This window comes from Corapipo altera, unplaced genomic scaffold, assembly GCF_003945725.1.
Source record: "Corapipo altera isolate COAL_440 unplaced genomic scaffold, ASM394572v1 61411, whole genome shotgun sequence".
In the NCBI taxonomy this organism is placed as follows: domain Eukaryota; kingdom Metazoa; phylum Chordata; class Aves; order Passeriformes; family Pipridae; genus Corapipo; species Corapipo altera.
In genome coordinates this window covers 6,179,890-6,195,498 of record NW_020884875.1, presented here as the reverse complement: position 1 = coordinate 6,195,498, position 15,609 = coordinate 6,179,890, and the positions used below count along the sequence as shown (strand labels likewise).

Below are 15,609 nucleotides of genomic sequence, written 5' to 3'. Positions count from 1 at the left end.
CTTGCCAGGGGAGGAGGAGGGACGGAGAGCCGCGGGCGGGAGCGAGGGAAGGAGGGATGGGAGAGGGTGAGCGGGATGGAGGGGCCAGCGTGGGGGGGACGCGGGGGCCGAGGCCGGCGGGGAGCGGGGGAAAACGGGGCGGCGGGGAAAGGGGGCAGCTCCCAGGGCTTCGTGAGATGGAAAAGCCCTGCCTGCTGCCGAGCCGAAGGGAGCCCGCTCTCACCTCGCTCTTTCTTCTTCCCTGCAGGCTTCCTTTGGGAGTTCGAGCCCAGGTTCGTCCTCGCCCACCTCCTGACCTGGCACCTGGCCTGTCGCCCGCGCACCGCTCTCTCCTTGCTGCGTCTTCCCAAATTTATTCTCTTGTAGTTTTTCTGAGGCTTCGTGTGCACGCTTTTAACCACCTGCCAGGTTCTTAAGTGGAGATGTGGGCTGCGGAGTCTTTCTCTTAACTCCAGTTGCAGTTAGAAATTGGCTGCTTGGAACCCAAAATGAAAACAGTTTTGTGGCACTTTTAAGTCTACATCTCAGTAAATCCATGTAGCCTGGAGAAACCAGTTTCTCTTGTTGCTGATAATTAGAGGCTTGTCTAAATTTTTGAATTCTTGGTAATAACAGAAAATGTTTAAAATCATAATGATAAGTAATTTTTAAGGCTGTAACTGCTATTAAGGTTCTTTGGAATACTTTACACGAGCAAGCATAATTAACATCAGCAGGGCTGCTCTCAAGTATTTGGGGAACATATTTGCTTCTGTGCAACTGCCTTCTGCACTGGCTGTTTGTCATCTTTTTTAGCTACTCTTGTGAAATTTCTTGAGCTTGTATTTTTCAGTGTGGTTTTAAATATTCTAAGTGGGATACTGAACACTCAGAACCATTGAAGAAGTGGGACTTTTTAATGTAAAGTCTACCAGTGGAATAGAACTTCCCCTTGCGTTAAATGCAGAATCAGTTAGAACAGCAGTTAGAAGCGATGATCTTTAGCACAGGTCTTTAAATACAGGTTAGATAAAGACAGTTGACACTTCTGTGATTCCTTAAAACTAGAGCAGGATGTGATGGTCAGCAGTGGGGGAATTAAACACATAATGTCATTACTGCAAGTGTAGTACATGGTGAGCTGGAACCGAAAGATCTGTGAGACCATATATGAATAGCATGTGAATAAAAAAGCATTTTTCGCCTGAATGTTTCTCTACAGTATGATATTACAAACTTTCACAGTCTTGTCTTAAGCAAGCTAAATGAAGCTTAGCTACCTGCGTATAAGGAATGAACACAGCATAATTGCTGAAAAATTAGATGCTTTAGGGTTCAGAAGTGTTGGTATATACAGTTGTCTCTTTCAAGGCTGGAAGCAGTGCAGAAAGGATTTTGAAGGGGATTGAAAATTTGTAATTGTTCTCTTTAAAACTTTTGAAGAAGTTTTTTCATAGAAATGATTCTTGATAAACCTTTTCGTTGCTGCTTGTAAGCCAAGGATTGCAACAAAGACCTAGTATGTAAGGGGAAACCAGAAGTAAAAGAGAAATACCCCAATCTGTTTATTTTCTCCATCCAGAAAGGCATAAGAAAGTGAACATTACAGAGCAAAACAACCCTGTAATTTGGTGATTTTTGTTGTAGAACGTGACTTCTAGTGCAGAATATTTGCATCTTTAAAACTTACTAAATCTAATGATAACCTTTCAAATGACAAAGTGTATTTAAAATAATAACAGTACTTTTGCGATGACTTAGGAGTATTCAGTCATGAAAACCTGTGTGTTGGACCACACAGCTATGACAATAGCTTGTTAATTAATGTGATTCATTAGAAGCATTTTGTTATTTCTGGTGTTTTTTCCTCAATACTTCTTGAAACTCTGCTGTATGTATTCTTCTAGATCAAGTGCTATGAATTAAATTAGTTGTATTAAAAGATCTGTCCATGAGGCTGAAGTGATTAGAATTGAGTCTAACTTTATTTTGCTGTTAGTAGGAAGTGGATTCAGAACCTAAGTTACCTGTTTACCAGTGAAAAACCATGGTTGTCAACATGTAAATCATATAAATAGAATTAGAGTCTGTAGGTCACAGCCTTGCAGCATCTGAAATCTTGTGATGTGTGTGCTTTGTACCTTAATGATTATTTCAAAGGTATTTTGAACAACCTTTTATTGAGTAAAATATTAATTTGGGATTGTACTTTCCGGAACTTTGCTTTTAGGTACTTTTCCCAAGTACTCTATATGTATCAAGAGAGGCATCTGTGTTTATTACTTATAAATATGAAAAGGGAAGGTCAGCTGAAACAGATGATTTTGTCAAATAGTTATGAATTTGTTACTCCACTGACAGTTCTGACCCCGTTCATTAAAGAATTCATGCGATTTCATGTGAAATTTTTTCACAGTTGGCTCATTATCGTCTGAGGATCATGACTTTGACCCCTCTGCAGAAATGCTGGTACATGATTATGATGATGAGAGAACTCTTGAAGAAGAGGAAATGATGGAAGAAAGCAAAAATTTCAGCTCTGAAATCGAAGATTTGGAAAAGGTAAGAGTGACTTGCTCTCTCATGAATGTCCATACATACTGTAACTTTTCTGGGGAAAAGTACATTCAACCTGTTCTTCAGTTTGTATAGTGCAGTTTTCTGCAAAAATGCATTTTCATCTTGTTTAAAAGAAAATAAAATCAGATTTGGTTAGGACGTAGTAGTGCATCATCACAATAAAGGCTGAACTTAGCTTCTCAAAGGTATTAGTGTTCATATTCTTTTCATTTAGTAGTCCATTTTCTTTGGTAGGGAAACCTCTAATGAAGGGTTTAGAGTCCTGTCATCTAAGATCACTTACCACTTACTTGTAAGTTGAAACTGTACGTTTTGCATACTATTAAAGTGACATCTAGCTGTATTTCATTCTGTTGGTCAGGTTTTGATTTCCTAAACAAACAGTTCTGCTTTAGGCATGATCGGTCATGTTAATTTACTGTATAAATGATACTTCTGTGTCTTAGTTTCATGAGTTTGGCATTTGGTGGGTGTACAAAATGATCAGCGTGCTCCTTGGCCTTTCCTATTCCATTTTACACTTCTTAATTAGATGGTTTTTGTATTTACACCTCTTGTTCATCTGTGGCAGTGCATCACCTATTCTAAACGCTTGCTGAATGCTGAACACCCACAGATTGATGCTGTTTGAATTACTGTTTGGTGACCCACTTACACCACTCAGCATAACTGCGGGTTTTGGTCAATGGACTTCCAGAAAAGTGCAACATTTAGGCATCAAATGCATGGCTGTGTTTATGTAGTCCATGTAGAAACAAATTTTCTGAGTGTGGAGTTGACAATGTTTATACTCCTGATTTTTTTTTTTTTCTTACTACCTTAATTATGGTTTTTGTTGATTATGAACCTGCAGTTATACTGTAAAGCAGCTTGCTGGGTCTAATGGTTAAAATGGAGTTGTTACTCCATGAAGTTCTCTTACTGCTTCTGTAATGAAAGAAGGACTGAGAGCCACTCATCTGAAACACTTCATTACTTTAGATCCTGATCCTGGAAAGACTTGGACATGAGTTTACCTTTAACCATTGTGAAAAGTCTGCGCAGAACTAAGACCTTAGCTGAGTAAAGAAAGAAAGTAATTTAATCAGTGTCTGAATTCAACAAATTTTTAGAGGTAATAGAGCTTTAAAGGTATAAGAAGTGGAAAATATTTTTAATACTTTGGTGGCTTGAATCAGGTAGCTAAAAAAAACCTTCACTGTTTATTGTTTTATTAATTGTATTAGAATGCGACTATGATGATGCTTACTAAAATCACTCGATAAAAACTGTTGGAAAAAACAAGTTATAAATCAAGTCTCTCTTGATTTTTGTCTTCTCTTCTTAGCTGTCTTTCTCCTGTTAGCTTCTCAGTGGTTAATATAAAATACGTTGTGCAGGAGATGAAAGGGAGGGCTTAAAAGTTGCTATATTAGTTTACTTTTGTGGAGGTTTGCTCATGTGCAGCTGTAGCTATGTAGGAATTAAGTCTTTGAGTTTTTCTGCATTTCTGTCTTGAAATATTGACAAATCATGCTCTATACCAGGACTCAAATAACGAGCACATTTTTAATACTTACTCTATAGTTTCATCCAGTAAACAGTTTTCCCTGACAGGACTTCACTGTATGCCAAGAGACATGTTCATGTATTATTTCCATCAGGAATCACGATTTTCAGTACCATGCCTTAAAATATTTTAATCATTCCTGCTTTCAGTTGAGTTCTAATTTGTTTGTTTTTTACTTTTGTTCTTCAAAATGTCCTATCCTCTCAGGCATGGACTGTTTACAAGTACTTGGCAATATGTTGAAATGTTGTAAATCTTCTTATATTAGGAAGGAAGCATGCCACTGGAAGATTTGCTGGCATTCTATGGCTATGAACCCACGATTCCAGTTATGGCAGGTTCCAGTGCAAATAGCTCTCCAAGTGAACTTGCAGATGAACTTCCAGATATGACTCTAGATAAAGTAAGTCAGAACCGTTTTCCCCTGAATTGTTATTTTAAAGCAGAAATCTGGGCAACCTTAAATCATGTTTCATTGTCTCTTTATAGATAAAATATATATCTTTGTTAATTTCAATATGCATTATTACTTTGAACTCCTACCTTTTCAAGGATATTGAGGATCTAGTTCTAACAATAATTATGACAGTTTCAAATGCATAGCAACTTTAGTGACACTATATTAGTATAAAACAAAAATGAATATATTAATAGTTCTTCTAAAACAGTGCAAAGAACTTTGAAGTAGGTGGCTTGTTGTTTTTTCTAGGTTTTTTTTTTGTTAAAAAGTGAGATTTTTCAATAATATGTGCAATGTCCAGAAATAATTCTGACTTCCAGCACACATCAAGTACAAAAATGGTTGTGTATAACTTTGAAGTGGAATCCTGAATGCTCTGGAATTTTATTTTCAAATGCATATTTGGGAAGGTCTCAGCTTTGGGGAGCGAGAAAGAAATTGTTTTATATGTGGTGACTATGTATGTTGCATTGCTGAAGTAAAAACCTGAAATTTCAGCTTTTGTGGTTTGCAAGTTAACTTTAAATTCTGAGATTTTTGGCTACAAAGCATATGCAGCTCGTAGTTGAGCTTATAAAGTATGCAAGTAGTAAGTATATGTCTTTTTTTTTTCTTCTTTTTTTTTCCTGTGAGTATGATGTAATGGTAAACTCCGCAGAAAGAAGGGTGTAATGATGGCGCTGCACATCTGATTCTCATTAGGATTCACGATTGTGTTGAGGCTACAAAATGTATTGGCTGGTTATCTGATACAGTTCTTTCCCTTCCAAATCTCTGTCTGAGGGGTTCAAACATGTCTGCTTGTGGAGGAAGTGTGATGTTTATTTCATAATATCTTTTCTTTAACCTGCAAAAATGTCAACTCTTTTGTGGTTTGGAAAGTTGTCTATTATCTGTAACTGTCCTCTCAGCAAAAGTCTACAAAAAACCCTGTCTGTTTTTCCCCAGAGTGTAGGGAGCTTTTAAAGCTTCAATGTATCTGTGATGCAAAGAATGATAGAATGTTAAATATGTGAGGCCGTTTACACTGGTGCTTTTTACTGGAAGCAATTGGAGGAACATCTGAGATTGATGCTTGCAGAAGTTAATTCTTGTGTGTTTGCTGTAGTAGGGCTTAATTTCCCCTTTGTCTTCTATGTTTGACTGTGAAATGAACCATTCTATTTGTTCTTAGATTTAGGAGGAGCAAACTAGCTTTTCAATTAAGGGAGTACAATCTGCTACATTTTCTTATGGTAAAGTAACTCATTTTAATTAATGAGACTTAACAATTTTCTGAATCTACATGCTCACCAGTCTATATTTAATAGTCAGTCTGAGGTTTTATTTTTGTATTTTAATGATACAGGAGGAAATCGCTAAAGACCTCTTGTCGGGTGATGATGAAGAAACACAGTCCTCTGCTGATGACTTGACACCATCAGTTACTTCACATGAGGCTACCGACTTCTTTCCTCGACCATTAAGATGTAGGAAACCTGATTTTATAATAGTACTCAAAGAGTCTTAGTATTATATATAACTTTGTGCCCTAAAATGTCAAAATTGCAGAGCAGTGCTTACTGTACCAGGAGTTGAGAAACAGTGCTTTGCAGGATGTTGTACATGCACTTTGCCTTTGGTTGGTATTACTGATTATCTTAAAGACTTCTGTTTGGTTCTCTGCTCAAAGCACAAGTAAAATTAATTTCTCTATGAATAAAATATCTTCATAATCAATAGTTAATACAGTATTGAGGAACATCCTTCATGATTTTCAGTGAATGTGTAACCCATTCTTTTAAATTAGTGTTTCTCTACTAAGATTTTTGCTGCTGCTTTTAAGCCAGGGACTCCTCCATGTAGCCTGTGGATGTGAACTGGGACACAGTGTCTTTGTGATTGTTTCCCTTCACACATTCAACATTTTTCCATAGGACTTCATGGGGTGACCCAAAGTAGTTTTATACGGGATGGGGCCTGTAAATCCATGACCACCAAAATTTCCCTGTCCAGGGAGCTATAATGGGAAAGATCTGGGTACCAGAGGTATCCAGCCCGGATGAGATACTCATCGTTGCCTGTTGCATCTCATTTGTTCACTGGTGTCCTGGAGTTAGAGCAACGTGGAGGATTTTTATCACAGTTTTAGTTTGGCAAGCTATTCCATGGGGGATTTCATTGCTCTGGAGAAGGAGGGGTTAAAGGGAGTGTGCTGCCTCAGTCACCAGCAATCATAGCCCTTCAAATGCTGCTGTGTCATAAAAGTAAGGCATTTGTATTGAAAGAGAGATACAAAAAAAATTATAAGGCCCCTTTTTCAGTTAAGCAAACTCCAGAACTTATGGTATTTGTGAACTGTTCATTAACATGACATTTAAAGTGTGGCACTTTTTTAGAAAAAAAAGTATTTACCCCCTCATATTACTGAGGATTAAGAAACTGTCATCTTTGTTCTCAAATGTCATTGTTTTATTTAGAACATTAGGCTGGACACTTTAAAATCAAATATCCACCATTTCAAGGAGATATCAGTTCTCTTTACTGTTGTCAGTTCCATCTTTTTTCTGATTTCTGTCTGTTTCTCAGATACTAAGATAACATTAAGTTTTAAGATAAACACATATAATACATAACATAGGCTATTTTGTTAAATTTACGTTAATTGGATAGAATAATTGCCTCTGACTGTCCAGGCATATTATTTCATGCATTCAGGTTAGCTTCTTGCTTGCCACTTTTAAAACCAAAAAGAAACACTGGTGATTGTAGTAATGATTACAGAAGAAGAGCCTCAGTCCATGCAGTCTTGGATACTGTCTCTGATGTTTGTGATTCTTTTTATTTGTGATGAAGCTAAAATTCAATTTTAGTTTTTCAGTTTGTGTTTTTTCTGAAGTTGGAGGATACAAAATAGCTGTAATCATGTCAGAACTGTATATTCCGTTCTGTTGGGGATTATACAGTTGTAAAAATAGAATTACTTCAAACCTAGTACCACAACATTCCAGATTCTAAAGTATGAGTTATTCTAAGGGGGTACTGTATTTGAATTGCTTGGAGAGCTCTGTTGTATTTCTTCCTGAGGAGTGGAAAAAGATTAAAGAAGAATAAGCAGTGTTTTGTTGTCTTTTACTTATTCTACTTCATGTGTCTCTCCTGTATGTTCACACCTGCTAAGGCAGACTTTTTTAAAGGAGTGTTTTGAGTGCCCATTAAAACTTCTGATGAAAAGTTTTAGTAGGTGATAAAGACATGCCTTCAGCTTTACTCTTTGTCGTTAACCTGAGGCTGTGTTATAGCCCTGGAAGTTTTCTGTTTTTTCTCTAAGGTGTAAGCTTTTATTGAAAAAATAGATGAAGAAAAATGATCTCATTTCCTTTTGACTATTGGAAATACAGTAGATTGTCTCAGTTGCAGTGATGATAAATGTTTCAGTTCTGCAGTATATAAGTACCAATGCGTTCTGACTTCATGGTACTTTGATTTTGATAGAAATGTGGATCAACAGACTCATTATAAGTGTCTCCCTGACTAAAAACAGGTACTCCTTTCAAAAGTAAAGTATATCTTGTAGTTTTATGTTTGAACTGAAAATTCTTCCTCGCTAAAAAAGTTCCCCTCTTTTTGTCTGAAGCAAACACCACATGTGATGGAGATAAGGAATCTGATGGTGAAGATGTAGAGGCAGACCATGGTAATTCATCTGAAGATTTGAGAAAGGTAATAATTATATTTTTTAAAATTAAAAAGAACTTTACAGTTAAGAAAAATCTATTAAGATGTATAGTATGTATCAGAAATATCTTAATTCTGGAATTCTCTGTTAAATGCCAAGTTAATGACACTTAATATTTCCATACACAGAATATTGTTAATAACTTTTCCTTGTTATTACATTTTAAGGAAATAATGGTTGGTTCACAATACCAGGCTGAAATTCCAGCTTACCTTGGCAGATGCAGTGATAATGAAAAGGGTAAGTTCTTCTGACTATCATACTAGTTTTTTTATGTTTATACATAACACCTGATGGAAAAATGTTATTTAAATTTTTAAGGTAAATTCAGTGACTTAGCTGAAGTCTCAGAGACCTTTAAAGAAGGCACTAGAAAACTAAAGTAACACAACCATTAATTATATCTCAGAAGTGTCACTCTTCACCTTGGAGAGAACATTCTCAAGACAAAATTGGAGAGTTAATGCTGAAGTATCTGGTAAAATTAGGAGGAAACAAACTGTGGGTCAAGAAGGAAATATTTTGATCAGAGAATCACTACAAGGCTATGAACATGTAACTTAGTTCACACTGAAGATCTTCCAAACAGTATTTTTCTGTGCTTGTTTTTTGGCAAGTGCTGCCATGTGAGTTACAAAATTGACATGGAAAAAAGTATTTTCCTTGATATAAGTCCTGATACACCATCTCTTAAAAAAATGTGATGTTTTATATATGATGTTTTTCCATTGCAGATTTAGGTTAAAAACTGTAGTGGTGCTAGAATACAAAAAGAACTTTATTTAGTAGAGTTTTATTTTGTATCTTTAAAAACCTGGCACATACAGCTGTGGAATTAAAAAGGCAAATAATGAAAAAAATTTGCTCATGGGTGGAACACTTATGAAATTAAAAAGCAGTTAGAGTGATATAATAAGAAGAAACAAAGAGCATTTGAGTTTTTTTCTGTAAATTTTTTCTATTCCGTAAGTTACTTGTGTTCTGTTACTGTAGCTTTTAATGGGGATATTATTTAAATTAATTATATCAAGTCTCTTCAACATTACTACCTGCTTTTTTGAAGAATACTCCTTTGCAATAGGGAATAAGAATGTTTGATATGAATGGAGTTGCAAGTGTTAAGAAGTGAACATCTCTTGTGTTGCTTAAGATCTAGGGAAGCCTCTGATTTTCTAAGATTCAAGCATGATGCTGATGAGTGATGAGAAATGGAGGAGTAAGAACCAGATTTATATGGGTAGTTCTTTACTATTTTGATGTCTCCTCAGCCAAGAACTAAGGAAGTGCCAATAATCGGAGGATGACTGAGGAGAGGTTAATCTGACAACTTTCTCTGTAATGAGCTGGTACTAGAGAGAGTCAGTGAGGGTCTTGTCTGATGGCATGGCTAAGAGCAAAGGGATGGCTCTGAGATCAGAGAGCTCGAGGAGCTCCTTCTGAGATTATCAGTCATGGACTCGAACAAAAAGTGCTGTGTTGCCTTGGTTGATAAAGGAAGCTGAAGCTGAATGTCAGCAGTGTTCTGGAAGGTTGGACCTGGATGTAGGGGTGGACGATTCTATGAAAGCCTTTTCTCTACCCCCTGAGGAGCTAGTGATGGCAAACAGGGGCTTACATTTGTGCTGTATAATCCAAGCTACCAGAATTGTGCTAGAAGGCAGCTGTGCTCTCCTATAAACTTTACACTTGCAACATGTCTGTCTGACAGCTTTCCATGTTCTTGAGCTATAAAAGAACTTTCAGAGGTGTAATTTTATTCCCCACCTTGGCTTAATGTTCCTGCAGTTTTAGGAGAGCTTTGAAAATCTCATTCTTTTCTGCTCTGGCAGCCATTATGCTTCTGTGTTTGAATTGAATAACTCGAAATTTTTGTTGCCAAGAAAGTATGTGAAACATTGTGTGCAATGGTAATCACATATATTGATCCTCTGATCAATAGTTTGATCTGGTGTTGAAACATACGCACATACTGGCAAAGGTTCAGGCCAGCTCTTGTGCATGTCCAGTATTTTGTCCTGGAGATAAGCTGCCTAGGAGGTGCATACATAATTCAGTGTGCTGTGAAGGAGGACTGGACTGTACATCCTGATTACTTGTAAAATATGCAACATACCAAGTTCTTAAGAGTACTCAGTTGTTAGTGAATGGAAATCCAAATTGCCACATTGAGATCTAGATTGCCATTCTGCTGAGTAATTTTTGGCAAATTTTAGTTGAAAATGGCTAAATAGCCGTAGTGACCTGCAATTTACAAGTGGCATGATCATGCTTGATTTGGTTACTTCTGTGTTCCTGTTCTTTTTACTTCTGAAATAGCTTTTCATGTTACACCCTTAAAAATGTCACACCTGGCACTAATGGATTTCTGTTTTATCAGCTTATGAAAATGAAGACCATTTACTTTGGAAACCTGATGTGATCTCAGAAAGTAAAGTTAAAGAATACCTTTTTGAAACCTCCTTAAGAACAGGAAATGAAAAAATGATTGGCAGAATTCCTGAAGGACTGCATACACGAGACAATGAACAAGTACGTTTTATATCCTGTTCCATTTGTGGCACATTGTTTGTAATTACTGTGTGTTCTCTTTCTCTGCCTTGTATTGTAATAGCACCAGTACTCAATTTCTTCATTCCTTAATTGGATGTTATTGCATCAGGAATTTTATGCACATACTTAAAAATCACAAGTATTTGATTGTTGGCAGTGTTGTGATCTGTGATGTTTCTAATTGTCATACTGTTGACAAATTTAACTTTTTTAAGAATTGCATATAAGATTTTACTGTTTTTTTAATTAAACCATGTCTCAACTTTTAGATGGTTTTGCTTTTGGTTGTTATTTTTAAATATTCATCATATTCATAAACAAATCCTCTTTTTTCTTACATTAGATAGGCTCTCTGGAAGGCTGGTTTTGGAGGTGTGAGTTGAAAGTTGGAAAACTTTGATCTGAAGTATTTTTCCATTTTATAGGCGCTGTATGAACTTCTTAAAAGTAGCCATAATGTTAAAGAAGCAATTGAGAGATACTGCTCAAATGGAAAGCTGTCCCAGGGTAAGAGAGAGAGTACCTGGTTTTTCAGAAATGTGTGTTTGGAAAAAAAAAAGTGTTTTGTGGGAAAACCTTGAGTAAGAATCAGATCAACGAGCACATCACTATCCATGATGACTTTAGCACAAATTCAGTATAATCTGATGGTTGGCCAGTTGGAAATTCTGCTACAGAAGTTTGCAATGTGTAGAAAGGTTGAGGATTTACTTGTGTTGCATAAAATAGAAATGGATTATGAGCCCTGGTATAAGTCGCTGTTCTAGCAGATAGCTCCTCCAAAGGAAACTTGAGTGTTTACAAGTTGAGTGCTGTGAAAGACAAGTGATGTGCTTTAACCCCAGCTACTAAGTATCACAGTACTTCTACTAAGTAGCTCACTACTTCTGCATGCCACACCACCCTCCCTGCCCCCAGCCCGCTTCCTTAGCTGATGGAGAAAAGAATCAGAGGGAAAAAAAGTAAAACTTGTGGGTTGAGCTAAGAACAGTTTAATAGTTGAATCAAAAAAGTATAGTGACAATACTAATGACACTGAAGACAATAGTAGCGATCATAATTGTAATGAAATGAGGAATAAACCCCCAGAAAGGTGAGTGATGCACAATACAATTGCTCAGCACCTGCTGACTGATGCCCAGCCTGTCCCCAGTAGTGATTGCCCCGTCCCAGCCAGCTCACCCCAGTTTATATACTGAGCACGTTAGTCTGTGGTATGGTCTCTTTGGCCAGTTCAGGTCAGCTCTCCTGGCCATGATCCCCCAGGCCTCTTGTGCACCTAGTCGCTGGCAGAGCATGGGACACTGAAAAATCCTTGACTGTACAATTTGGCAACAACTAAAACATCGGTGTGTTACCAACTTTATTCTTGTATAGAGTCCAAAACACAGCACTGTACCAGCTACTAGGAAGAACATTATCTCAGCCAAAACCAGGACACTAAGGTAAAGCTGAAAGGCACAATAAGGACTATTAGAAGAATGCTTCAGACACCTCATGTAGAAGAAGAGATTGTATAGGCCTAAACAAAGCATCGGCTGCAGGAGTGTATCCTAAATTCAGTACCTCTCTAAAATTTAGAGTCCTGTTTCAGGATTGAAAAACACCTTTGACACTGTCTCCCACATCATTCCCCTGGAGAAGCTGGCAGCCCATGGCTTGGGCAGGTGCATTCTTCACTGGGTAAAAAGTGCCTGGATGACTGAGCCCAGAGAGTGGTGGTGAATGGAGTTAAATCCAAGTGGTGTTCCTCAGGGATTAGTATTGCGGGCAGCTCTATTTAATATCTTCATCAGTGTGCCCCTGAGGCAATTTGCAGGCATAACCAAGTTGGGTGAGAGTGTTGATCTGCTGGAGGACAGGAAGGCTCTGCAGGGGGATCTGCACAGGCTGGAGAGATGGGCCAAAGCCAATTGTATGAGGTTCAACAAAGCCAAGTGCTGGATCCAGCACCGGGGTCACAGTAACTCCGGCAATGCTGCAGCCTGAGGCAGAGTGGCTGAAAAGCAGGAAAAGGAGCTGGAGGTGCTGGTCGATGGCAGGTGAATGTGATCCAGACAGTGTGCCCAGGTGGCCAAGAAGGCCAATGGCATCCTGGCCTGTATGAGGAACAGTGTGGCCAGCAGGACCACGGAAGTGATTCTCCCCTTGTACTTGGCACTGGTGAGGCCATACCTTGAATCCTGAGTTCAGTTCTGGGCCCCTCACTTCAAAAGGGACATTTTGGTGCTGGAGCATGTCCAGAGAGGGGCAGTGGAGTGGGGAAGGGTCTGAAGAACAAGTCCTAGGAGGGGCAGCTTATGGAGCTGGGGTCATTTAGCCTGGAGAAAAGTAAGCTCAGGGGTAACCTTATCACTGTCTACAACTACCTGAAAGGAGGTTGTAGCCAGGTGGGGATTGGTTCTCTTCTAAACAACTAGTGACAGGATGACAGGAAATGGCCTCAAGCTGCACCAGGGGAGGTTTATATTGCATATTATGAAGAATTTCTTCCCTGAAAGGGTAGTTAAACATTGGAATGGACTGCCCAGGGAGGTGGTGGAGTCACCATCCCTTGGAGGTGTTCAAGAAATGACTGGGCATATAGGGCACTTAGTGTTCCGGTTCAGTTGACATGATAGTGTTTGGTCAAGGGTTGTACTCGATCTCTGAGGACTTTTTCAACCTTAATGATTCTGTGATTCTGTAATATTGTCAGTGCCTGCCTCTTAGAGTAACCATTATGTTATGATCTCCTCTACCTACTGAAGCTCACTATTATTCTCAGTGTGGGAATTAAAAATCCACCGCTCCTAGGATAGTTTTTCAACAGTGAGACTTTACATGGGGATATTTTTTTCTCTTCAGAGGTTGAAGACTCTTAGTAAGGAGTAAAAAATTAATGGGGCTGAGAAAGAAAGAGCATGGTAGTGCAGTGGAGTAATTATCAACTTCATCTGGGAGCCAAAAGGTCTTGGTTTCAGTGTCTGCTTCCAGAAATGTTTTGAAATGTGGGGGGGAAGTTCCCCCATTGGTTTTAAATATTAGTTGAATGGAAACTTTTCGGGTCGCCATTATGATTGTAAGATGCCTGAAAAATCCCTCCTTATTTATGTGTATACCCAAAGTCACATTCAAGATAGGAAAGTAAGAAGAGTTTTTGTGTTGTGTTGTTGTTTGTCCAAAAATCCATTTTGCACATCAGGGCTGAGCTGTCAGGCCTTCTTGTCTGTGATACCTGAACCAAAGTACTGCTCACTCACTCAAGGCAGGGTCATCTTTTAAAACAGGATTTTTCTTCACTCCTTTTTCCAACAACCACTGTTCTTTGTGTCCTATGTAAGAAGAAATACTGAGAACGTTACCTATCTGATGCAATCAAATATTCTTTTGACAACAAATTTATTAAAAAATAATACATCTTTTGCATATAATTTGCCCTCGAGGCAGTGATTGTTTTGAATATCATTTGCCCTCAAGGATGAAAGATTTCAGAAGTCAAACTCTTCTAGAAGATTCTTTATAAAGAAGAGTGTTATGTTTCAGGTAGCATATTCGTTCAGTAGAGGAAATAACATGGATCTAAATAACTGAGCTACTTTTTTTTAGAATGTGTTTGGATATTCATCCATTAGGAACAAAAATTTTATTCTTTGTGAAAGATTAGTGAGCAAAATCAGGTTTCTCATGCTACTTTTTTAATTGTCTAGAAGAGATGACAGCATGGACAGAAGAAGAGTGCAGAAGCTTTGAACATGCACTTCTGATTTATGGAAAAGACTTTCATCTCATACAGAAAAACAAGGTTGGTATTTTACAGTTAAATGGAAGAATTAGTAAACTATATGATGCTGAAAATATGTAAAAGCAATATGTTTGTCAGAAGCTGTACAGAAGAGGGAAACAAGAACAGTATTAAAACCAGTTTGGCATTTTTGCACTAGTTTTTTCCTTAGACGCCGCTAGAAACCTTAGGCATTGCACGATGAATCAATGTATTACCTCTGAAATCAATGTGTTGACATTACTTCTATTTATGCATGTGCATTACAACTAAGTTTAAATGTGTGCCTCTCCTAGAAATACAGTACTTCTGTACCATGGCTGTAGGAGGGGAGAATGCACCTTTACTTAAATTAACCAGGCAGGTGCAAGTTTACAGAATCAGGCTTAGCTTTTTGTTTTCATAAAGTGTAGTCATCCATCAGTACTCACTTTTCTGAGCAGCAGAGGAGTTCTAATCTTGATCTGGATTGCTTCTGATTGACTCCTCTGTGCCTGAGTAATAGGGATTTTTTTTTTTTTTTTTAATCAAAGAGCAACAGTTGACAATATGAATGTTTCAACATTTCCTGTATATCTCCTTTATGCTTTTGATACCACGTCGAAAATTTTTTTCTTTAGGAGTCTGGTGTTCTTGTTGTATTTCAGGTAAACTTTATAGGGTTGTGGTTGCTGTTTAACAACAATCTGCTAGTCTTGCTCAATACCTGGTTTAACCCATCCTAAATAATATTTAGGTGATTCAGATTTTAAGGGGACCTTACAAATAAACATTGATGCATCAGAGATTAAAAATATTATTTTCTAACACGGAAAAAAGTACATGTGTTGATGTATCTGTCACTATGGACCGGAATTTGTGTAAGAAATCCACTGTTTTGGGGGTTTTTTTTGACAAGTAGATAAAATGCCAGAAAGTTTTGGGAAAGTTCTGGGACCTGGCATAAGGTGATGTCCTTGGTATACTGAAAATATCAGCTAGACAAGATTTAGTGTATGGAGGAGCTTCAC

The 15,609-nt window shown here is 37.8% G+C and overlaps 1 protein-coding gene and 1 long non-coding RNA gene across 6 annotated transcripts in view; one reads left to right on the top strand and one right to left on the bottom strand.

Moving 5' to 3' along the window:
• Window positions 1-241: 241 nt before the first annotated feature.
• Window positions 242-15,609, top strand: part of MIER3 (MIER family member 3) — a 20,707-nt gene continuing 5,339 nt past the window's right edge. The window contains exons 1-9 of one of the 3 annotated variants that reach the window (XM_027634771.1): window positions 242-272; window positions 2,396-2,541; window positions 4,377-4,511; window positions 5,917-6,037; window positions 8,185-8,270; window positions 8,454-8,526; window positions 10,664-10,815; window positions 11,262-11,343; window positions 14,529-14,620. In XM_027634771.1, the coding sequence (XP_027490572.1) occupies window positions 2,443-2,541; window positions 4,377-4,511; window positions 5,917-6,037; window positions 8,185-8,270; window positions 8,454-8,526; window positions 10,664-10,815; window positions 11,262-11,343; window positions 14,529-14,620 (840 nt within the window). In that variant the 5' untranslated portion in view covers window positions 242-272; window positions 2,396-2,442. The other 2 variants (XM_027634768.1, XM_027634769.1) reach the window with 2 other exon arrangements.
• The window catches only part of LOC113943246, a 15,294-nt gene continuing 13,182 nt past the window's right edge, over window positions 13,498-15,609 (bottom strand). For all 3 annotated transcript variants that reach the window (XR_003526256.1, XR_003526257.1, XR_003526258.1), the window contains exons 4-5: window positions 15,031-15,093; window positions 13,498-14,150 (exon numbers count right to left, since the gene is read on the bottom strand). This is a non-coding gene — a long non-coding RNA (uncharacterized LOC113943246). The remainder of the gene's footprint in view (window positions 14,151-15,030; window positions 15,094-15,609) is intronic.